The following is a 24,676-nucleotide window of genomic DNA, read 5'->3' on the forward strand; positions in this document are numbered from 1 at the left end:
TAAGGTTAAGTGATGAACTTTGTTGTGTTGATGGCAAACTCATCATTGGAGGCGGAAAAACTTGCTTTGGGTTAAGATTAGAAGGTCGAATGTTACAGTCCATATTCTGCTCATATGCCCCAGTAATTGATGAACCTCCCTTTCTGATTTCTACAACTTTAGCAGATTGCGTCCTTTCAAATTCTTCAAATGTTTTTCTGGTTGTTTGAACAGTGGTATTGCCTTGTGCAATAACGTTTTGTGATTGCATTTGTCTTTGGCCATAATTTTCTTGTATTAAAGAATCTTCTTTGATTTTCATGTCGCCTTTGGTATAATTTTCGCTCTTGTATCCCACGTTTGAATGTCTCTGTTCTTTGACTATTGGTGCTTGTGTTGCCCAGTTTCTATTACCACCACTTGTATTATATATTTCTGCAGCCGTCTGGAATTCCTTTTGGTCCCTCTCATGCTGCTTTCGCCAATTAGGAGCATCTTGTGGGGCGTACGAGTCCATTGAATAATTTTGTGGTGCAGATTCCTTAATACGTGGAGCATGTGCTTTTAACGGATTTGGAGGAGGGCCTTGAGCTGGTGAACGAGAGCGTGGTTTTGGTGTTGGGGATCTGCTTCCTTCCCGACTAGATGGCTCAAATAGGTGAGTCTCGGGTGCCAAATGCTCTACTGTTACTAAGTTCATCTGATAATGAGGAATAATGGGTGCTGGTTTGTTTATTAAACTATTTGGCGTAACAGGGCGACTACTACGTGATGGTGAAGACATCCTCATAAAATTATCATCAGTCACAGGCTGAAATGTCATAGTAATAGGAGTATCTTTATGAAATTGTACAGGAGGTTGTTGTACAGGAGGTGGTTGTACTGGTGTTCTAATTTGTGGAAACTTTGGAGTCGATGCTTGAGGAGCTGTGTAAGTTGGATGTGGTTCGACAGATTTATCTTTTGGTCTAGTTGGTGTACCGGTTGACGGAGTGACAGGTCTTTGTAAAACTGCCGGTGCATTATAGATTTCTGGAGAAATTCCCCGTTGAGAAGGTAATTGCTCGAAGTTTCTCTGATACGGCGGAATATTGTCCGGTTTATGTAATCCAGATTTTGATCTAACTGCGGTTGAAGTGAGAGACTCTTTTTTGTCTAGTTGTTCAAAATAATTTTGAGCTGTTTTGACGGATGAATAACCTTGAGTGGCCATACTGGTGGATAAAGAAGACTGCTGGATCATCATTGATTCTGAAAATGTCGTTTCTTGCTTTGTTTTAGTAGCCTGTGTAAAGCTGGTTTTCAGTTCATTACTAATGGGTGGAAAATTTGTTAATTTACAAAATTCTTCTGGCTGTGGTGGAGGAAATACTTGTTTTGGAACGGGTCTGAATGCAGACATTTCTGAAGACGATTGCAGTTTACACGTATTTTGCATGGTGGAAAATTCAGAATGCATTTGGTCAGATGTTTGAGTTATCGTTTGTGTGGCGATTGGCTTTACAATTTCGGATAAATTTGTTTCAGTTACGTGTGTGGTACTTGTCATGTATTGTTGGTTGGATTGAGTAACACCAGGTGCACCAAAAGGACTGTAAGGTCTATCTGGAGCGATAGTTAAAGCTTCCCTTAGAGATCCTCTGCTTATTGATTGAGGTTGATCATATGGTCCATTACTTATTGTTTGATTTTGATCGTATGATTCTCTATTTACCGCTTGATTTTGATCATAAGTACTGACGGGTGTAAATGGCCTATCAGGTGCAATTGTTAAAGCTTCTATTAAGGGCGTCGAGGTAGTTTCACGAGGTTCCTTAGGTTCTATAACTATTTTAAAATCGGGTGGTATGTACGGTTTTGTTTCCTCAGGCATTGGTACGGGTGGGGCAACTTTTTCAGGCGGATTATAAGTTTTTATAGGTGGTATTGGTGTTATTCCACGCTTCTCTTGCAAGAACATCGGGGATGGTTGTGCTGGCAATTGCACATTCTTTATTTCGGCACACTCTTTTGATTCCGACTTTTCCTCTATATCATGGGGAATAGGTTTTTCTTCCGCCATTGGTTGTCCAATTAAACTAGTAGGCTGTTGTGGTGAAGGCAAAGGCGAATACGGACGATCAGGTGCAGTAGTTAATGCGTCCACCATAGAGACCTTTGCATTTGGATTTAACGTAGAAGGATTCATGGTTGTTTGCATTGTTTCCTTGGCTCCCATGTCAGTATTTGCAGTTGGTTGTTCTGTATACTGTGTTTTTTGTTCTGTACTGGTTTTGATTTGTGTGTCGTGTGAGATATTTTGTTGATTTAGCACAATTTCTTCACTGTTATTTTGCATCGATGCCTCATTACAAACTGGATTATTTTCTTTAGTATTAATATTTGTAGATTCTTGAATAGCAGTACCGCTGTCGCTTTCAATTTTCATATCTGACTTTTGTGATATTTGCGCCTTAACTTGGTCTTTTGGAGGTTCTGATATATTGATGGATTCTACTTCTTTAGCTGATTTTGACTGAATATTTTCTTTTGACTGGATCATTTGTGTTTTAATATTTTCGATAGCGTCGCAGGGATTCTCGAAAGATTTTGGTGGACACATTTGTGTCTGATAAACAGTTGTACTCTGGCATTCAGAAGATTCCTGTGAAAAAGACTGAATAGTTCGACTAGTTGATTCTTGTACTACTTGTGATTGTTTGCTCTGAACTACAGATTCAGATTTAGATGTTGCTGTCATAGAAGACATAGCAGCAGAGGCATATGAAACACTAGAAGAAGTGAATTCTTCTCTTTGTTTCGAAGACGCTATGAATTTTTCCATAGATTGTTGTTGAGCATCCGCAATCTTTGAATCAGAGTTAGGGTTAATTTTGTTTAACACCCGAGTCCCTTGTTCTTTGGCACAAGCGGGGGCTCCGGGTTTCATACTTGGTTCATACTTTGGTGGTTCATCGTCAGAAGGATTTGCTGGTGGGGGCCACACAATGCTTTTAACGTTTTGTGCTGTTAGTCGGTTATAGAGTTAGAAAGATTGTTAAGGGGGGAAAAAGATGAAAGTAAATATTAGTAAAATTGAAGAAGCCACTTACAGTAGATTGATGTAAGCTAGTCAACTAATAACAAAAATGTTTTAAGAAGCCAGAAAGTTAAAGATTGATTTGAGAGTAGTACTATGATTAATTTTATTAAGTGACGTAGAATACAGTGCCAGGACAGCAGTTATTGTAATGCGGCGGCTGCTATTGATATCGGCTTCCCGCGTAGCGCATTCACACTATGATTGTATATTATATACATATCCATTAATAGCTATAATAAGCTGTACTCCACCTAATTATAAATTACCTTTAAAAAGGGAAACTGGGGTCTCTGTCGAAAATAAATAATATCCTTGAATAACATGTTTCTAAATTGGTTCACAATATAATTATAAATCATACTTTTCATGTTAAAATGCGTAGCGATATTTAGTCTATACCTACTAAGTAATTGCAAAATAAATGTCAAACAGTTACTGTAATATACAAAACTAGGGTTACTTAATTAAAATAGTATTACTCTAAATATCTGTTAATACTGAAAATGTTGACTAGATGGTGGATTTCATGAAAATCCATCGTGGTTTAAGTATTAAATATAGGTAAGTACAATATGACTATGAAGGTCGATCTCATCTTCGTAGGGATCTATTTAATGACGTTTGGTATCATGTTATTTAACAGCATGATATGATTTTATAAAATCTTCTGAATCTAAATACTTCGATAGGTACTTATGTTTAACTAGGAACTACTGGTGTAAATATAAATAGCAGCATTAAAGTTAAAATTCATTATAAAAATATGTTGGTATAAAAATATAAGTAGGTACCAATTTCTTTTCAGGTAAAGTTACATAGACTAGACTTCACTCACGTAGAAAAATATGTTTGAATCATACTTTAACACCCAAAACCATCACAATCACGCTGCAAAAACATAGTTACTTTTCTAGTACAGAGATAAAGATCTCTAATTCTACGTGTATTTTTAGCTCTTTTCTCCCATTAAACCATTTGTTCACGGTTGTTCCAGACAAACATAATTTTGACACATTTTATTTCAAAATGGTAAAACCAAAACAGTCGGTAGATGTGTCGCTATATTAGGAGACAAGACCGACTGAGTTTAACTTGACTGGCCTTTAATGGCAGTCGTAAATACTCAATTGTGATAGTTTTAGATGACGTACTTTAGAGTACAAATGACTAGGATTATACAGCAAAAGTGACTCTCTTACTGGGCGCGAATGGTGCGGCTGGTTGAGGCGCAGAGATTGGAGCCGCCAAGGGCGCGGGCGCAGGTGCGGGCGCTGTTACGGGCCTCGCTGGCGACATCGGGGCCGAGCGAGGAGACAGTGATGGCGAGTAAGCAGATCCAATCGATGATCCGAAAGGTTTCGGGCCCGACAAGTTGCTTGAGGGCTGCCAGAATTAAAATTAATTGTTATGAAATTCACAGACCAGAAAGATATATATTCTTAAAAATGTGATGAAGTATAAAATAAAGGTTAAGAAGAAGAAATACTTACGCTAAACAGCGATGATGATCCGTTTGTGTAGTTGTTGGTAGCCAGAGGAGGCAGAGGTGTCGAGTAAGTGTTGGTAGGGATTCGGCTACCACTGTGAAAACCAATCAATTAGATAGAAAAAGGTCATCATGATCTGAAAATTTTGCTCATTATGGATACCTAGAAGAATCATGAATAACAAGTTAAACTTACGGTGGAACGGTAACAGGTTCCAGATTGGGCGCTGGTGGGTTGTTGCGAGCGACGAGCTTAGCGTGGATGTCGCAGTATAGCTTCCCATTCAGGTTGTAGTAGCCCTGATTCTTCAGAGAAGTACCGCACGTCGAGCACTTGAAGCATTCCACGTGCAAGTTCTTGTCCTTGATGCGCACGAACACACCGCTGTTACATATAGAGATACTCGTCAGAAGACAGCCAGAGTAATTGCATCAATTACATTTGATGCAACTCTAGCACAATGATTAAGATGTCATCAATATTTCTACATCATTCCATTCCATTTTGGAATATATACAGATACACATGTAACAAATCTACATAGAATTGCTATAGATACTTGTTACTTTCTACAAACATGCTCACCGACTTGCTCGTGCTTATCCACCAATCTGCCACGCAAAATTACACTGGTGCTCATCTAAATAATATGGATAGCGAAGTGAGGACATGCTGCATGAAGATATATAGTGGCGTTGATACATCATATCATTCTGCCTAACTACTAAAAGAATGAAGGTAGAGATAGATGAAGACAATTAATTAATGAATAATGATTTGAGCTTTTTAGTACAAATATCGTGACGAGAACGGATAATGAAATGGAAAGTGTCGTTTCGTAAAAACACGATAAATGTACTAACATGTCACATCTCCCAACGAGGCCGTATTTGTATTTACAACATAAACAAAGGGAGGAGCAACACGAAGGAATCACATCGAATTATTTATCTACACGATAGAACTAGTGCACAGGTCGACACGGTCGCAAACACGGCAAGACATTCAGTGGGACGTCGCTTACATAATGTAGCGATTACAGTCGGAGCAATAGGGCGTATCGTTGACGACAGGAAGCGCATCGCGCGGCTGCGGGAGCGCGGGTGCGCCCAGCGCTATGCGGCCGTCCGGCAGCACCTCATGGCAGCCCATGGGGATGCTGGGCCGGTGCGGCGGCTCCGGCGCCAGCTGCTCCTGCGGCGTCTGCGTGCCGGCGCAGGCGCGCGCCACCGGCGGCGCCGCGGGCTGCGGCGTGCTCACCACGCGCGGCGTGCGCGAGCGCGAGCGGTGCGTGCGGTGCAGGCTGCACGGCGTGCCCGCGCGCGCCACGCTCGCTCGAGAGTAAAAGTGAGAAGGCTCTGCTGGCCCGCAATATCGGGTTATTTTCTATTCTCAACACGACCACACAACTTACCTACCTTGCCCAACAATAAAAGTCCGAGAAATATTTGCACATCGAATAAGAACTTTGCGCGATCATACCTAAGAACCTTGCCTACCGAAACCTTTCATCGACACCCTAAATCGTCAAAATTCCTTAACGAAAATCAATTTTGGCTTGCGATATGTGCTACCGTGTCGGCCCGCGCCCATCGTCCGACTTACGTGATGAGTCTTTCGCACTCCTCGCAAATGTTCTGTCCAGGGGGCAAGCCTCCAGTATTGTTGATGGGGGCATCAGGCCGCGTGACGGGCGCTTGCACGTGACGAAGACCGCTCACTGGAGCAGCCTGGGCCGCTGTCGGACCCACTGGTTCGGCTATTATGCCAATTCATAATTTTATTAATTTAGACAACTAAGAAATGCTCTTAATTTCACTGATTAATTTTCTGTTCTGACAGCTCTATACACTCTAATTAATTATATTTTTTATTATTTAAAGTTAATCGTCTTCAATGTATTTCCCGTATTACCTGATCGATCATGATATCGATTATGCAGACACTATAAGCTTTATGTAATGGAATTATAATGACTAAGCTCTATACCTGGCTCAGGGTCGTTTTGTTCTTCTTGCAGAACCTTGAAAACAGCGCTTTTTTCAGCGTCGTATGTCTTCTCGTTCTTCTTAAAGTTTACTCTGTCAATCATAAATAGACCTCCGTCAATTTAAAGTATCTAAAAGTACGACTCATTACTTAGCTATATCATAAGTACGGATACGGAAAATATCGATACTCAATCGTTTAACAGCCGACTAAAGGATTAACTAAAACAGAAGTTAGAAATGTTATCATATCAGCAAGTCTCAAAAACATGGGACATAAGAGGACCGTTCCATTCATTAAACTCAAATATGCTTTATAGAATGCTTTTAAACGTATTATACAAGTCTCGTTTAGGAGCAATATCTGAAGTATCAATTTTGTAATAGACTGACATAAATAAAAATTACGTCGTAAGTTTCCTTGGAAAGTCAAATTGATTTATTTAAACGCGGTTTAAAGTTTTACTTACCCGAGAACGCCGCCCGCAAGCACTTCAGTTTGGGCTGACAGAGTTTCCGCAATCGTTTTGTCGCTGTACATGTTTACTGGTGTATTGTACTGCTTGTTGACTATGCTCTTCACCGAATCGTTGCCGTTCATCTACAAACAAAATCGTTAATGTCATTATCATACCTATTTATGTTTGACGTGACGTAGTCTGTGAGTTTTCTTTCCGCCCCTTGGAGAAATTTATTGAGACATATTATACCTTATATGGTTCCCTCATAACCCCATTGGAAGCTCGGTAATTTATACGATGTCTAGTTTATCCCGGTAAAAAAAAAATATATATTAGGTTTGCCCAGATTTTATATGTTCATTCCTGTTGTCACATTTAGAACTGATATTGCATGCAGATACTTACGTAACCAAAAGGCTTAGCGACATTGTTGTGACCAGAGCCGAATGCACGTGAAGGTTGTGGTGTGGCTTTCAGGGAAGTGTTGGTGACGAGTGTTGGAGTGCCACCAATAGGCCTGGAGCCCGGTCTTGGTAGGCTGCCGGTTGGTGTCACAGAAGGACGCCAAGTGCCACCACCACTAAGGACAAAATAAGAAAGTTATAGAACTGTGTTCGAAAATCTAATATTATTAGTTCTCTAGACTACTTTCAGAGCTTTTTTTTTGAGGGGGAAAATCATCCAATGACTTCTCCCGCCTTGGGTGAGGCGGGAGGGAGTGTCAGACTCTTACTGACTAAAAACCACCCTGTTCCTTCTCCTGCTTTGAGCCGGAGCCCCGGTAACCTTTTACGTTGTCCGCAGCTCCGGAAGACTACTTTTAGAACTAACGAAAGAGTTAGGTTTGGGGCTAAGATAAATACCGTTGTACGGTGAGTTCAAGGTTGCCTCCGGCTGCGCGGATGGTGTCCTGTGCCTCCTGGTGACGTAGCAGGTACACGTCCGTGTTGTTCACGCGGATCAGCGCATCACCTGCCTGGAGACCGGCACGCTCGGCAGCACTGCCACCGTTCACCTGATGAACAAAAATGATATTTAATTAAATATACACATGGCATATAGTTGATTGAGTTTTAGGAATTAGGTTTTAGTGGGTCTTTTGATAGATTTACAAATATTCTAATCATACGTCAATGTTATTTTAATATCCAACCGACGAATCGATGATATCGATATAATAAACTTCATTTAATGTAGCACTAGATGATCATACCAATGCAATATGCGATTATTACTCAACATAAAATCTTCAAAGTTTACGCAGAGATCTATTTATGTACTGTACATACTCATGTGTTGGTATAATAATCGTGAATAAAAAGTGTTATTTTCAATGCGGGGTGCGGAAGGATGTTCTAATGACGTCACCATCAGCATGAGATCAGCGCGAGAGCCGAGAGCTTGTCTGGATCGTCTCATAAAATAAATGGCAACTTTTTGTACTCATTTCTTTGAACTTGAAAACGTTACGTAAGAAAAAAATATTTAATGTTATGTAGGAATTTTGTTATTTACAATGTACAGTCGTTTAACAGCTGTATGAGTACTAGTGCCAAGTTCGCGCGTTTGTTTTAAAATACTGGTGCGACTATAATAATTATTATGAAACAGGTTACTGTGCTCGGGATTAATTAAGCTAATATTAGCTACTTAGTAATGCTATATTTACTACTAAGTTCTGTTTAAAATAAAGGTCAAAAATTCTTAGATGTTTAACCCCCAAATAAAAATAAATAACAAAGAATTGTTTACAAGTTCTACGTGTCGGTTCTATGTCCCCTAGCTATGAGAAGCCTCATATGAAAAGACAGAATTTCAATCTCTTTCAACTGCTTATTGTAGTTAGTCTTTGTATGTATGTACTACGACGCCTCGCCTTCATATTTAAGATTTATTACACAGCCACAGCCGCTTTATATATTAGTTTTAGTTTTGTGTGTCGAATGCGTGGCACAGTTTAACCAATGTCAAGTGTATAAATAACTGCATCAACTAGGCTAAATTCCAGTTCGGGTGTGTTTATACATTCCAGAGAAATTGTATACATAAGAGATAGCCAATAGATATGAACCTGTGTAAATATTATGTTGTATATAGCTGTAGGTGCTTTGATATCTTGCTACTTACCCATCTACTTGTACATATCCTATGTACTTTCTTTCTTATCGCTGTTGAACGTAATTAATCAGTTATTTGTTTATTAAATGTGTTTATTTATTCAATAATATCTACATTATATCTAATTTCTATGCTACATGTAGTACAATCAAGGAGTTAGAGAAAAGTAATTTAATATAACAATCAATCACTGTTCCCTTACTCTTGTTTTTAGTTTCTATAAACTATATTTTAGTAACTATAGCTTTTCTTTGTGGTTTACCCTATAGGCAACAACTAGTGGTAATGGAGGGCATGAAATGGTAAATAACATATTTTTTTCAAATTGAATCACTTCATGTTACTCATTCGGAAAAAGGCATGGGTAGAGGAATAAGTGATAAGTTATACGGCGGCGGTCAAAAGGTGAAAGAGTCGCAAAAATCTAATAAATTTTAAGGTGACTGATCGATGAACGGAAAGCACTTTAAAATACAATAAATTATTCTCGTCTCGTACCTAAGCAACTAATGTAATGGCCCACTTTGTCAACCAGACATGTTATTTACTAGAGATATACACCGATACACTCAGACGGTAGACATCTACCAATGGCAATCCCAAAATTGGGCAATAAGAAACCACTAGCTGATGAGCTTATTAGTCAAAATAGTTTGACGCGTAAAAACCATTGTATTTACCAACATACATAGCTATTACCTATTTACTCACGTTATTTACTCAACCATGGATTTATGACTCATCGAGCCATTCTTGTTATCAGTTTTTAAGTAGATATTTGACTACTGAGAATCGTGATTTTAATAGTTGAACGTAGTTAGTTCCTTTATCACTCAAATATTTTAAAAGGGTTTTTTTTATGTAGAAGTTTCTAATTTACCTGTAGGTGTTATGTAACGGTAACCGTCCGTTTCGACTGTCGCGTCGATAACAAAACAATTGAATACACGATATGCACTATCACAAACTAAAATTGATAGGTGCGATCCACAATCACTCAAGTGCAAACCACAGCGGTAACTGGTTGAAAATGACACATCCGAGTATTTATGTTGACAGGCCATTTTACTGATTACCTCCCCCCACCCCCTCGCCGAGCCTGTTTCCTTCCGGCTCGGTCACTACCGGTAATTAGTTACTCGACCCTACCTGCCAAGGAATTAATTTTTATAGATCAGCTTCGTAAATGGCGATGATGGCGAGACACATGCCTTGCAATAATTTGCGCGCGCAAAAACTGGCATTCCAAGAGGGTCGCTAGCCAGGTGGAACTGCATACCACATTGCCATTGTCCGGCCTATATACTTTTTTTGGTTTCTCTCGTAACGAATGTATGTAATCATTATGTCAATTTATGTCATCTGAATTAATGCGTGGAAATTTTATTAAGTCCTAGAAATACGAAGTCGAATGAGGAAAATAAATATCTGATGGATATTATTTTATTATTACTTGTCGTTATCTATATCTGCTTATTACATATATAGAGTAAGGAAAGGATATTTGAGACGTAGGTAATTGATATGATTTTGTAAAAAAAGTAATCTCCCTACGTAATCTGTATCAACGAATCTACAAATTCGATTTCCGAGAGTTTAATGAAATCATAAAAAATAATTATTCCTTACGGGTCATTTTCCTCTGATAACGCACTAGAACCTTCTTATGACTATGATGACTGATATTAATTTTGGTCCATTTTTACCATATAAATACACGTGCAATGTATGTGTGTCCTCGGACCGGCGCCGCACGCGCTCCTCCCATATACGGCAACAGAAGTACAAGAACAAGAAATTAAATGCAGCTCCGCCGCCCCGACCCCGGCCGAGGCCGCATCGTATTATGTTTTCTTTATTGTCTTCCATTATTCTCTCGAAATACGCAGCCAGTGAACACCACGACTTGCACGATTATCATCCTTTCATTTTTTGTTAGCCAACTTTTAGCCGACCTCATTGATACTAAGCTTCTGTTAGAGGTCTAGTCTAGAACCTTATTTGGTAGTAAGCCGTAATTTGTTAAGGAGTTAAAATGGATTTCATCAGATGGTACGACTTAAAAGTACCGAACTGGTTTAAGTATAACAATAGACGTATAATGCTCACTCCAGTACATATAACATGGCACTATTGTCACGGGATTTACTTCAGAGCTTTCATTACCGAACATATTATGATGGCAGACGCCCAAGTTTTAGCAACTGACATGTTTTTCTGCCCGTCCGTCACCTTCCCACCCGCCTCTGATCTCATCATTGCACTTGACACTCCCAATTTCTTGGAGAACGCGTCAGTAGACAGACGCCTGTCAGTACTCGTAAATGTATTTAACACAAAATTTTCTTAAATACGACTGTTGCCAGAAACAACCATTGAAGAGTTTACTTTGAGATGCTTCCGTTTATTTGTATTAGCGATTTATGTAAATTATTAGACAAGCAGAACCAAAAACTTAGTTCTATAACATCTCCTACATTATAGATGAGATATTTAAATCCCAAAACAAACACATGTTTTTAAACGATTTGATATAAACACTTCCCCACACGTATCGATGTAGCTAACCTGTGTGGTATGTGTGTAATTAGAATAGACAAATAGCGATAATCCACAGAAGGCGTTGTTGTCGCTGGTTGCCGTTCCAATTTCAAAACAAATCCCTGCCAGTACGTGACTCAGATTGTGTTCCATATAAACGACAGAACCCGAATAGTTACGCAACAACCAATGGCCGGCAAGCTGAACGTTATTCCGGTTAATAAGAGTGAAACTGGTACGTGGCCGTGGACACAAACACATCAGCAAAAAGTCGGGAGTGCTGTCTTAATACAGGCTTTGCTCTAATGCAGGCACGTTTTTTAAACTAACAATTTTAACATCAAACAAAGCTATCATGCTCCAGATTTGTGAACGCAAATGTTCCTAATTTGGCTGCTTGTTTAGACAATAGGTTTTACGAGCTTTTGTTGAAACTGTATTAGGCTTGTTTCGGTAGTCATATTATACCAAAATTATTTTCATAAGCCACATGCTTTGCTTGACTTGTCCTACTTCAAACTTGTCTTAATAAGTCTGCATGTACCGTATATAGCAAGAAATCTTTGAAATACTGAGAACTCTGTTCTTGAAAAACTTTAATTAAGCACTGCATATCCAATTTCAGTTTCAACTTTTAGCACGTCAATCGAAGGTCGTAACGGGGTACTAAATAATTTTCTTTCTTTGTATTCAAATGTAAACAAAATACAGGAAAAAAAACAATAAATGTTACACGGTTATACCTTTATATGACCGGCGTAAAAGGATGGAGGTCAATATTATTTTTAACTCAAAGCATAAAACGAATATCCTCGTATGTAAACAATAATGTTACACACTGGGCTGAAAATTGTTTCGAAGTACTAACATTTCGTTTGGTCATAAAAAGTATGTAAATTATGGGTCGTGAAATATTGAACATGTAAAGATTACGTACCTAACTTTATTTCTTACAACTACTGTCCGTTTGCTTCCAAATTACTTTCTTTTAGTTTTGTATAAAACTTGACAATTAAATTAATAAGACGATTTTCACAGTGTCTAAATAGACACTTAAGACATGTACAACAAAACCTTTAGACTCGGAGATCAGTTCATCAGTTTTTTCTAATCAAATAAATTGACCTAATCAATTTGAATAATCCGACATACATGATTTACTTGACATTTATTTAGCTAAACACAATCACGGAACATCATGAGAGTAACGCATGTACATTGAAAGTACCGTTGCCATCGGCCAATATCATCGTTTGCTGTTCCACTATTGACATTGCTAAACGTCATACCCGATATAGCCAAACGGTTCATGGTAGAGATAAAAAAAAATCAACAGCGATTCGCTATTTACTATGAGTTCCATAGGTACCTCGAGTGGGCACACGTTGAAAGTTTAAATACCTGAGTATATTTAATTTTGATAACTTTTTCTGTCGCTACTTATATTCCCAGCTTTCCGTATTTGTACCCCATACTCATAACTAAGTCTTCAGTTGCAGTTATACGTTATTATTTGTAAAAAGGTTATAAATATTTGAAAAGACCTATAATCACCTAATAAATAAGCAATTCGAAAAATCTTTAAAACATATATAAAACAAATTCTTTCACATTTTGCACATAACAAGGACATGATGACTTCATGTGATTTACGACGTCATTCATACGGGTTCATTAACATTTCATATTTGCATGTAGGTTAGGTTAATTTTATCTCATTCTTCAATCTATTGACTGAATCATTCCATTTACTTGCAGATCTATTGTTCAACGACTATTATTTATGTTCTTAAAATTGCAGTTCAATTTCAAATTAGTGGGTACGGAGTCTAGATGACTGTAATTAAAGTCTAATAGAAAGGTGCAAAAACTTGTTGCTTTATTTTACAGTCTGTTTAACTAAACTTGGAGATCCTTTACCAGTTTCGGACACTCATCAAATACATTTCAACGTGTTTACTTAAGGAGAGAACACACTGTGATTTAGTATTTTCTTAATTTTTTTTGTTACATAGTGACGAGTGTCAAACACGAGTTAGAACGGGGTCAGGTAACAGTTAATGAGCTGGTAAAAGCTCCTTCGGATAACTAATCGTGCATTAACAACGTACCTTGTACCGACATGTAGATGATGTAGACATACATAAGTGCCTAGGTAGATACTTACATGCATGTACCTATGTATGTATGTGTCCACATACGTAAACTTAGACAGCTAGCCTACCTATGATACCCAGTAACGACGTATGTAGTTAGAATTTTATATATGTTTTTATTTATTACAAGTACATGTTTGATGTTGTCTTTATACTAGTTATAACCTATCTCCTACGAACTAAGAACAGTGTAGCAACACTAACGTAAACAGAAAACGTTAACTCTAACGTTTATTTGATTTGATATTCCGCAATCAACTAAAAATAGGATGAATTCAAATGCACAAATATATTAACAGGAAGCTTATGTAGGACAAAACTATGAACTCTATGGAGTATGGACGTTACGCAAGATAATTGAATATGTTTATTTGAAAAAGCTTTTTACGTGAGTACCTATACTTGTTATATTTATTCTTGTAGCAGTCTGGTGTCGATGTCGCCTGGTTATCGCCTCTTCAAAGCTGCCTGCTTTCGACAAACGCGTGGGTGGACCAGAGTAAATATCTATACTTGTTTGTGGACTCTGAGGCTATAATCTCATATTGTTATATTAAAACGAGATTAAGCGTGTAATCTTGTCGACTTTCATTTAAAGTAGGTAAGAGTTCATTAAAATGTATAAGCTTTTTTCGTTAATCGAAGTCTTTGATCTTTCAAATAGTTAAGTTATTGCTAGAATGTTTTATGACTAACATAGCTCACGAATTTCGCAATTTGCTCAGACAGATTTGCCGATATCCAATTACAAGGCGCTTTAAACACCATAGCTTAATTACAAGTTTATAGGCAATATTTTCAACGGTAAGCAACTCGGCAACTCAATTTAGTTTCTAAAGCTTCGTTAACGGATTCCTACAAAGCGATTTCATGACGCGTTTTTTTTAATTTTGAACAATAATTAATATTTTATCTGCATTGAGGGTTTAAAGCGGGGATAACACTAGGTGGACATGTCCAAAAACAAGAACGTTAGACTGTAAACTTTACTACAGGACACCATGTCTAACAGCAAGTCTAGTGAAGTTATGAATAAGTATGTTCATCTAGTGAATTCCCCACTTTAAAAAGTAGTTTATGTGTACTAACCTTCTGAACGACGAGAGGTGTGCCGAAGTCTTTGCCGCCCTGCAGACGGAAGCCCAAGGGCTGCGAGTCGGATTTGTTCAACCGCACAGTTATCAACTGTGCCATCTGTCAACAATAAACACATCACATTAGTATTCATTCGTTGAAGTAAAACATTTAGTCAAAACATAAAATAATTTGTATGTGAATGCGAATAAATCTTTCTCTTATCTGCACCTTCTATCTTAGACCATCAGCATAAAACATTAACAGTTTTGATCATAAAATGTATATTTGTCAATGTTGTGTCTCGGCTAAACGCATCAGAGTTTCGATGTGTTAATTACTATCAAGTAATAAACACATCTTCGTACGCTGACAGATACAAGTCTTTATCGGTCTCAAAAGAGCGAAATTGGAAAGTGCGTACAAATAATGATTAAGTAATGCGCGGTAAGTACCATTAGCCTGGCATTTGATTGACCCAATTGAAGATTTATTTTCTGTCGGGCCCAGCTTCACTGACCGGACCGCACTGTAAGTATGCAGACATCTTGCGATCTATTTTATCTTCGATCAAGATCTAAGTGCAAACCAAAAGACATCAGTGAAAGGAGGCTGAGAGCGAAACTCGTTTATTTATACAAGGAATAAACAATAATCAAATCATTTATCGGTTTTCGGAGGCCTTAGATTTCTCTCCGTGATATTTTAAATTTGATTAAAAAAAGTACCGATAGCATCGCTGTTCTCTAATGCTACATTCTTGCTCATGTTGTGTGAATATCAAACGATGAACTATACACGTCTGTACACTGACTACAGATACCGTAACGTGTTATAGAAGATTTTTTATTGCATTATAAAAATAAGCACGGCAGTACGTACGATTTATTTATGGCTCTAATAAAAATATTAGCAAGTAAATATTAATACGCGTATCTATTTACCATAATGTAAATGTACCTACCACATAGCATTTTATAACTAAGAGGATTAATCTAATGGGTACTAGTCTGAATATCAGACGATACAAGGTTATAATGTAGGTACCTACTGCTACTTATAGATAAGTAAGGAGAAATGCTAAACTATCAGATCACCTTTACACCTTTTGCCCTCGACTCGCCATTTAATTAAAAGATAAGTGACGGCGAAGATGCTTTATGACTAATATACTGTCGCAAATATTTCATAAATATAAATCAAATGCCCTATCTAGTACCATATTTAGATTGGCAAAGTACCAATTACCCGACTTTAAACACCTGTAGAAGAATTTTGTCCAAAATTAGCCATCCTAAAATATTCAGACAAAAATCTTGGCCCGGTTACGTTCATGTTTACAGATTTAAAATAACACTAATAAAGTAATTAAGGAGTTATCTGGCGCGATTTAAAAAACAAAGCAATTGGTGCTGAAATTAAATGTAATGTAATCGTTTTTTTATACTCTGTGCGCTTGTTGTGGCATTCCTCAACCTTGCCGTTGCATTGGCGCCAATCAAGAGGTCGCGACACTCTTCAGCGGACACTTTACGTCTTCATCAATTTATTTCAATTCACAATAAAAAGTGGTAACGAACCAAACAAACTGATTGTTAATGAAGTGACATTCAGTCTCCGATTTCGCAATTGTACAAAAATGTTTGGCATTTCTCTTATTTTGCAAGATTTTCACATGACCTTAATATTTGGTACTTAAGCATGTAACTGATTTTTCAATATTATTCATTTCTATTTGGGCAATGGAAAAGACTATTTTCTTAGAACTAGGTACTTTCTAAATTGCCTTCTAATGACAACATCATTAAAGTTTATATCGAAAAGTATTGCATTGTCCTATCGAAAGTTATGATGAGGTAACTCAAACTAAGCCTCTGAAGATATTGAGTTTTGGTGATTGACCCAGCTACCTAATTGGCACTAATGTGAAATTAAGTATTGTTATTCCAATCATTGTAATTTGTAACACCTGCCAAGAGGTGAGTGACCATTTGACCAATAGTTTGTCAATAGCCAATAATCTATCTACACGTGAAGAAACACTTCTAGACGCGACAAACCTCATTCAAATATTCAAACACATAATTGCAGTATGACTAGGTACTTATATACCCGTGGATAGAGTCCTGAGTAAGTACATAGTTGATGACTAATAAAATAAGCTATGAAATTAAATATTCCATCCACGGTCCTAATAGAAAGATAATGTTCAATTAGATATTTCAATTGAATAATATAAAACAGTCGCTTCTCTCATTATAATTGCAAATAAGTTTGTTTTGTATTGATTTTCCTGCAATAACCCTCGCAGCTTCACATAATTGTTGTTGCGTTTACAATGTCATCTTCAAGTCTTTGTTCGTGATTGAACGTAGTTTACAGGGGACTGCCTTATCTCAGGAATGCTGTGCATGATAATTATTATAGCTTCTTTACGACTCAGACTTAATGTGTTTTTACATTCGATTTTACATTCCATGAGGCATACAAAATATGAATGATGTATAGCTAACTAAAGGAAAGGCTTTTTCCATGGCTACATAAATATTTTATTTCTAACCGATGTGGGATGCCATTGTTAATTGTCGGTATTACCTACAGGTAATACTCAAGTAAACCTAACTAAATAATTCAGTAGATCTATGTAACTAGCTAACGTTTACATTTATTGTTAGTATATGTTTCTATCGTATCTGGAATTCGTTGTTTATTTATTTTATTAAAACAGATACTTTTAGATAGTATGAGTGAAACATTACATCATCGTTTATATTGGGTAGCTCATTCATGTTATGCGTAACGAAAAATTCATAAACCTCTTGACCTACAGGTAATTCCGTGACCTGCGATTTAAATAATTTAATAAATTGGCTATTGGTAAATGGATAGATCAGATGGTTCAGGAGATATAGAACAAAGGTATTAGAAGAAAAGGAATAATAAACTTTTCCTTTGTGAATGCACTAATCGATCGATTAATAGATACGATTGGAAATACACCTTGTATTTTTATATCTTAGTAAATTACATCTAGGTTTTATCTCCTAAGCATTTCAAGAAACAATGCTACCTTATACGGATTCTGATAAAACAGTGCTGTATTTCCAAGAATTATCAATGTAAACATTATTGTTCAATATATTTCACGTTTGATTTTTTCTTCGGATTGTTAGTCACGCGTTAATCAATGACGTCAGCGGTGAGTAACCACGAAAGCCCGCGTCCGCTGTCGGTCACAAAAGCGATTACCTCGGTATTTAGGTGAAATTGAGACTTTATGATATAACACAATTTCATCTCCGGTGACCCTAATCCGATTGTGTATGATTAACACTTTTTAAAAAACTATTTCAACAATTCGTCTTCATTACACATTACATCCTCAAAAAAAATTACCACCGAAATATGGTAGCTATTAAGGAACAACTTAATTTATCAAAAAAAATATTTACATACATTATCCAAGCCTAAACTAAGTGAAAATGTAGAAAGCAGGCATTGGTTAAACTGTAAATCATTATGTTCGACAAGTAATCAGAACCAGTTTCTTTTTTACTAACTACTTGGGTCAATAAATTTTATACGATTGTTGATATTATACAAAGTATAGCTACAGTACCAGACATTAATGCCATTGTTGATTTAAACGTTTTATACGATGTTCGCGGATGACGATTTTGTGTTCGAAGCCTATTGTAGATTCCTGGGTGGTGGTTGATGAGCTTTTCTGTCATCAGATCCATTAATTGTCTGGAAATGGGCGGGGACCACCCCGTGACTAAATCGGTTAGTTTCGTTTGTCATTTTAGGACAAGAAGTAGGTAGTAAAATGGGATAATTGACTCAATCGTTTATAGTATGCCAGAGAGGTGAAAAAGGTACCCATAGAATCGAACGTACCTTATGCCACGAGACTAAATATTAGCAATATACCTTCGTTAACAATGAGAATATGACAATTAGATCTACTGTTCTCACACCTGCAGTAGGATAGTGGGAACTAATGAGTGATGCGTGGGAGCTTCATACCACAATATAGAGTATACATCTACCGTTACATGGAATATTCGTAGATTCCAGATCAATGAGAAGACACTAGAATGCGAAGCATCATGTTCCTTGGATACGACGTTAGCACCTATCTTGGAAAGTGATGCCATTTTGTATTGTAGCATAATTACAAAACACATACGTGTATCCAACGTTATTTACTCAGCTGTGGCCTTGTGAGGTCGCGCTGTCGACGATGCTTCAAAGGCTAAAAAGTCGATCGATACTTGTTAATAAGTGCGAAACGATAATGTCGAGAGCGTGATCAATAAAACGCGTAGGAGTACGGCCGCAGCTTGTGCATCGAGTTGCGTATGAGAAAAACGCATATTGCATGCCAGAGCAGAGTCCGGTCAGGCTTAGGCCGAGCCGAGGTGCCGAGGTGTCGCAACTTTGGCGTCTGCTGAACTATTCGAACCAACTGACGCGACATGGCGCCGTCAAACCGCTCGTGCTGCACTGCTCCACTCACCGGTAACCGATGAATGATGTTGCATATTTTATTCATTTACGATACACTATTTTTACTTGTTATTTTGGCTTACAGCCCTCTCGTTCACATTGTTGTGCCAGATTATAATTATATTTTCATCCATATTTAGACTAGACAAAGAATTAAAATTGAAAGTGCCATGAACCCGTGTACAATGTATTCTTATTTATTATTGTACATACTTTCAGACACTTTGATCTCTTTCATATTCCCGTGCAGTTTGTACTGCCTTTACAAAGTCTACAACCTTTCATTTATCAGTCATACGGGTTGCTGGTGTTATGCAGAATCGGTTTAGCCAAATATTACCTTTATAGTCACTATAAAACAATATATTTTTCGTACGATTCTCAGTTATGGCAAACCCCCTTAGAAAGAAATTTTATGGGCTGTCTATAACACAGATTCGATAAAAATTATAGACGCGCAATCCTTCTTAGGCATGTATGCCGTTTTACTTAGTCAATAAATATTGATATATTAGGTATTACACGTTTAGTGAGATTTTCAGTATTTTTCTTTTAGCATTTATATATAGTTTAGCCTCGCGTTATTTCTGTAAGCGTGGTGTCGGTTGCGCCGCGCTCTGGCGTAAACTTGGCACTTACTTGTGCCGGTCGGCTGTCAACGTCGCCGTAGCACTCCAGGATTTAGTCTTACAGCTAAATATGTGGTAACGTGTTGTATAACTGTGTATTAATGTCAATAACCCCCAAACTGCAATGTAAAAACCTTGGTGCGTAAATATAGAGCGGTTGCGAAAGAGTTGGCGATCAGCCATCGCGTCGTTCGGACGCCTCACTGATAACGTGGCTAGGCACTAACAAGTAAATCATAATAATTCGCCCGCTTATTTAACTACAAGATAAGCTGGGTGGTCCTTCAGTCGGTAACTCGGTGCTTACTATGTAGTATAGTAGCAAATACTTAGGTACATGAAATTACAGTGGCACTAACCGGCTTATAACGATTGGCCTGTCTTAATCTCGATGTGGTTACCTACATAAAATCAATTAAGTATTCAGTGAAGTTAATTAGAAAAGCAGCTACGCCAACGTACATTTTATGCGCAAGCACATGTTACAGATTTACGGTTTTGGCACACAGTATTCCAAAAAATCTAAATGTGTTCTTGGCACTGGCTTGACTGCCGAATAGTGGGCGTGGACAAGTTATGTGAGAATCCCATTGATCCACGATTCACTGAGGTTTAGTAGAAAGTGAACACGTTTTATTGTTTTTCATGAAGGCTTTATTGCCTTCATTCACTGTATCCAATTTACAGCCCGGATGAGCCAATTTAATGGCCGATTTATTTTTGCGTAGTACCTATCTATACCTACCTAATTATAGGTATGTTTCTGCAAAAACATCCTCATTGGAACATGTGGATATTTTTAAGTATTAATTAATAAACTTAAGCAACAAACATGCCTTAAATGAGAATTGTCCTGACCATAAAATTTTAATTTTCTACCAATACTTGTTTCTAGTTTTAGTTTATAATACAAGTATTGCGGGTTTTTGTTAATGGTCTACCCCATTGATAGACGTGTTATAAAAGCGTAACCTTATTTACAAATACTTATTGTTTCCTTTTAATTTAGATTTCGTATGAAAAGCTCGAAAAGGATTTATATAACTAATACAACCCTTAAGCCAACCTTCAATACGTAAGCAAATCATCTGTTAAAAGTACGATGACATAAACCGCGACTCCCGACGTGGCAACTTCCACTTAAGTGACGCACAATTTGAAATACGTAATAAAATAAAAATAACATTCATTGATGCGAAAAGTCGAACACCAAGTTCAATGTTATTGTGCTTAAAATACTTTACACACAACATTGAAATTACTTCTAAAATACCTGCTTAGCGTAACGCGAGCGAAAATTTTTAGAATAGCTTCAGGTCGTACGTATGAATATAAAGTGTCAAGATAAAGCGAAGTTTTGGCAGACCACCAACAATATTAAACTATCTCTATCCAAGAATTTACGAAATTAGATGAGACCGTAACCATGAAATTAATTTACCTACGGTCATTACTGTGTCCCCGTGTCTTCTTTGAAACACCTTTTGTCTTTCTGTTATTCCATAATTAATAGATTGTCAGGGACAATAAGGGACAACTATCTTTATATGAATAAGGGACAGTTACAGGTAATGATTTTAGTTAAGTGCCTCACATAATTATGATAAATTGTTCCACCCAAACATGTTAAGTATGTATGTCACATTAAAACCTTTATAAAGAAACGACGATTATTTGCACTACTGAAGAACGCCGCCATTTTCATATATTTGCATTTATGATCTTGACATAGCATAGGTGGCGACACAGATTCATTGCAATGTATTTTACACATATCTCGTTACCAGCATTTTGTGGTCATTCTCAGAAGTTACATACAAGTATGGCCTGATGTTGACGTCACCCCGTTCGACGCATATGAGTAACGAACGAAATAAATAGCAGCGTTATTGTTCTGGACCAATTCATATATCGTCAAAGTATGTATGAATTATACAAAACGGATGTGCACCACTGATCCCAGTGCCTTATTGACATCTTTACGAATGACACAATTCAGTCTGTGTCTAACTGACGGCGACTTTTATGTAGGTAGGTAGGACTTTTATATACCTACGTCTCCCACTGATCTGAGAATTGATATGTAGGTACCAGTGACAGACAGGTTTCCGCTTATTTTTAGCAACAAACAATGGACTAACGATATAATAATAACACGGATAAAATATGCTAGATATTGTATGCTACGACTGGTTTGAAATATAGTGCTAGCTATTGTTACAGTATGACTTAGGTACACGCAGCTTGATGTAGGACATCAGTCGTTCAAAAGTATAGTGGCAACCTCGCAACATTACTTTTAACAGGGGATCCCATTAAAATTTAAACTGCTATAGAATTGCCAATATAAAAGTAGCGATATAAACAAAGGATATTGAAAAATATTTCTTAAAGTTCAAAGGTTAATTGAGGCTAATTGTGTATCGATACGAACAAGTTTTGTTTTATTTTGTTTTGTTTATGATGACCCACTTCAAAGGAGGAAGACACAGCTAGTCGCGCTTCTTCAACAGTTTAGTCAAAGAACAAAAGAAAATAAGGTTGCCAGTTGAGTGATAAGCATTAATTATTGATGACCACATTATCGTTGAATAAGTATATTAAGCTAGGTACCATTTAGCAGATACGTTAATATATTATACAATTTACGTAAAAATACTGGGTAAAATCTTGATTGACGACTTAAGTTAAACTTATGTGTTGAAGAAAATTAGACGGCAGAATTTCCATATGTATGGAGCACACCAAACTACGTCGTGGTCGTTATCTAAATGACACAGTAAAAATTCAAAACATCACCAGAGATACTACAAAAACAAAAACCTTTCTTCACCTGAACGATGAGTTCATCACAAATATTTGTATAAAGTATAAAAGAATACTTTGGACAACAAATAAAAATGGAAATATGCAACATGTAAATATCGCATACGTAAAAGTGCAACAGAACACACAATGATGTCGAAGAAATAAGGCGCGATCGACTATGAGTAATCTAAACCGTACCCAGACAGACGACCCTTATGATTCATCGTTTAAGACCCAAGGATTAAGAATAACATGAAAATAAAAACTCGATGCATGGAATGTCAGACAAAAAGAGGACGAGAACAAAGTGCCGAATATCTTCTAATATTTATACGTTTGACCTCCATCTTTTAAACGAATAGATAGACTCAATTTAATTTAAAACTTCGATAACAATTAAGCAAATTGCCCTCACTTGGAAATACTTCCTCTAACGGCAATATAAACAGAACTATCCTAGAGATAAACACACAATAATTACTTTCTTGACAGTATTTGCTCTGCGTATATCTATTGCTCAGTTTTGATAAAGTAATATCTACGTTGTAGTTAAATAGAAAACAATTTGCACTATCGACACATGTGAACTTGACATTTACATACAAATTGTTATGCATTTATAAATGTAAACAGACGGTGTGTGATGAGTATGGAAACATTAAGAAAATCGTGGAAAGATACGGTGTTTATCATAGACCTGTACTACCTACTTCTACTCTATAACTGCATCAATCTAATGAGTATTGAGTGAGTTAACTCTAGTTAAACAAAGCTAGATGGCGCCAATTTGTAATTAAAATTATTCTTATGGATGTATATTATAATTACGTACCTATTATCTAGTTATGTATTTGAAGTAGGTATAAGCATAATATAATTTGTAACTATTGAGTAAGTATGCCAATTTAGATGGTAGATGAATGAAATTGAAAATTTGTCCGCATTAATCTAGACGCAAATATGTTTAGTTAATTGGTAGTTTAAAATTATTATTTCGCTGAAAAATTTTATAATGGAGATGACGTAGTGGTTTTGAACATTAAGTACTCATTAGAGTTGAATCTTGTTAGCTTTGTTTACTCATCTTTTTGTTTTCGTCTGCATTTTATTTTTTTCCTTCAGTAGTCAACACGCTAGCATTTTCCTTCGAATTCATTAGTCAATGTCTAGGTACGCAAATTAGTCGGAAATCGGTTGATTCGTAAGTTGGTCAAGTAGGACTGGTAATAGATATATTGCAAACAAGTTATTTGTAACAGGAAAAATTAAATTGAAAAAGATATTTATAAACATTTACGTTATTGTATTCAGAGCAGACTGATGATTTCATGCTAATTGTAAGGGAAAAATATCATAAATAATAGGTAGGTAGGACCTAAACGTAATATTTTTTTCAATTTAACTATCAGGTAGGTAATTATCGCAGAAATTAGTAGAGTTCCGATAAACGTTACATTTCAAATATGAGTTTGTACCTATTACCTTACGACGGACGATAGCAAATCATTTTCAAAACGACAAATCCATTAAAGTCGAGAAGTTGTAAATTGCATGGAAAAATTCGGAAACATAAAGTAATGATGAAGTTGCAGGCTTGCAGTATAAAATCAAAGGGCTTGCAAGTATGAACGTTTTAAAATTCCCTTAGTTTGGGCCGTTGCACTCTGGCTGTGGGACTCGTCTAACCGGCCCGCTATCAGTCCGCGGTTCGATTCATCGCGCGCACGCCCGTGCCCAATGTGCTGGGATATCACCAATCGTAACTGCAGGCCATATTCAAACTCATTGCCTTGGAAATCACTATACTGGGTTGAAACTAGAAAGACGACCGTCAAAATATC

General features: G+C 37.0%; 2 protein-coding genes across 7 annotated transcripts in view; one reads left to right on the forward strand and one right to left on the reverse strand.

Moving 5' to 3' along the window:
• Positions 1 to 24,676, forward strand: part of LOC118281655 (calcium uptake protein 1 homolog, mitochondrial-like) — a 117,460-nt gene that overhangs the window by 53,059 nt on the left and 39,725 nt on the right. The window lies entirely within an intron of this gene.
• Positions 1 to 24,676, reverse strand: part of LOC118281639 (PDZ and LIM domain protein Zasp) — a 31,892-nt gene that overhangs the window by 5,373 nt on the left and 1,843 nt on the right. For 2 of the 6 annotated variants that reach the window (XM_050701163.1, XM_035602270.2), the window contains exons 2-10: positions 14,902 to 15,006; positions 7,861 to 8,012; positions 7,403 to 7,577; positions 7,007 to 7,137; positions 6,538 to 6,629; positions 6,154 to 6,307; positions 4,744 to 4,932; positions 4,552 to 4,642; positions 4,261 to 4,444 (exon numbers count right to left, since the gene is read on the reverse strand). In XM_050701163.1, coding sequence (XP_050557120.1) covers positions 4,261 to 4,444; positions 4,552 to 4,642; positions 4,744 to 4,932; positions 6,154 to 6,307; positions 6,538 to 6,629; positions 7,007 to 7,137; positions 7,403 to 7,577; positions 7,861 to 8,012; positions 14,902 to 15,006 — 1,273 coding nt within the window. Of the gene's footprint in view, positions 1 to 3,327; positions 3,352 to 4,260; positions 4,445 to 4,551; positions 4,643 to 4,743; positions 4,933 to 5,572; positions 5,907 to 6,153; positions 6,308 to 6,537; positions 6,630 to 7,006; positions 7,138 to 7,402; positions 7,578 to 7,860; positions 8,013 to 14,901; positions 15,007 to 24,676 lie in introns of all 6 variants that reach the window. The other 4 variants (XM_035602269.2, XM_035602272.2, XM_035602273.2 and 1 more) reach the window with 3 other exon arrangements.

Source organism: Spodoptera frugiperda, chromosome 20 (assembly GCF_023101765.2).
Source record: "Spodoptera frugiperda isolate SF20-4 chromosome 20, AGI-APGP_CSIRO_Sfru_2.0, whole genome shotgun sequence".
Classification (NCBI taxonomy): Eukaryota; Metazoa; Arthropoda; class Insecta; order Lepidoptera; family Noctuidae; genus Spodoptera; species Spodoptera frugiperda.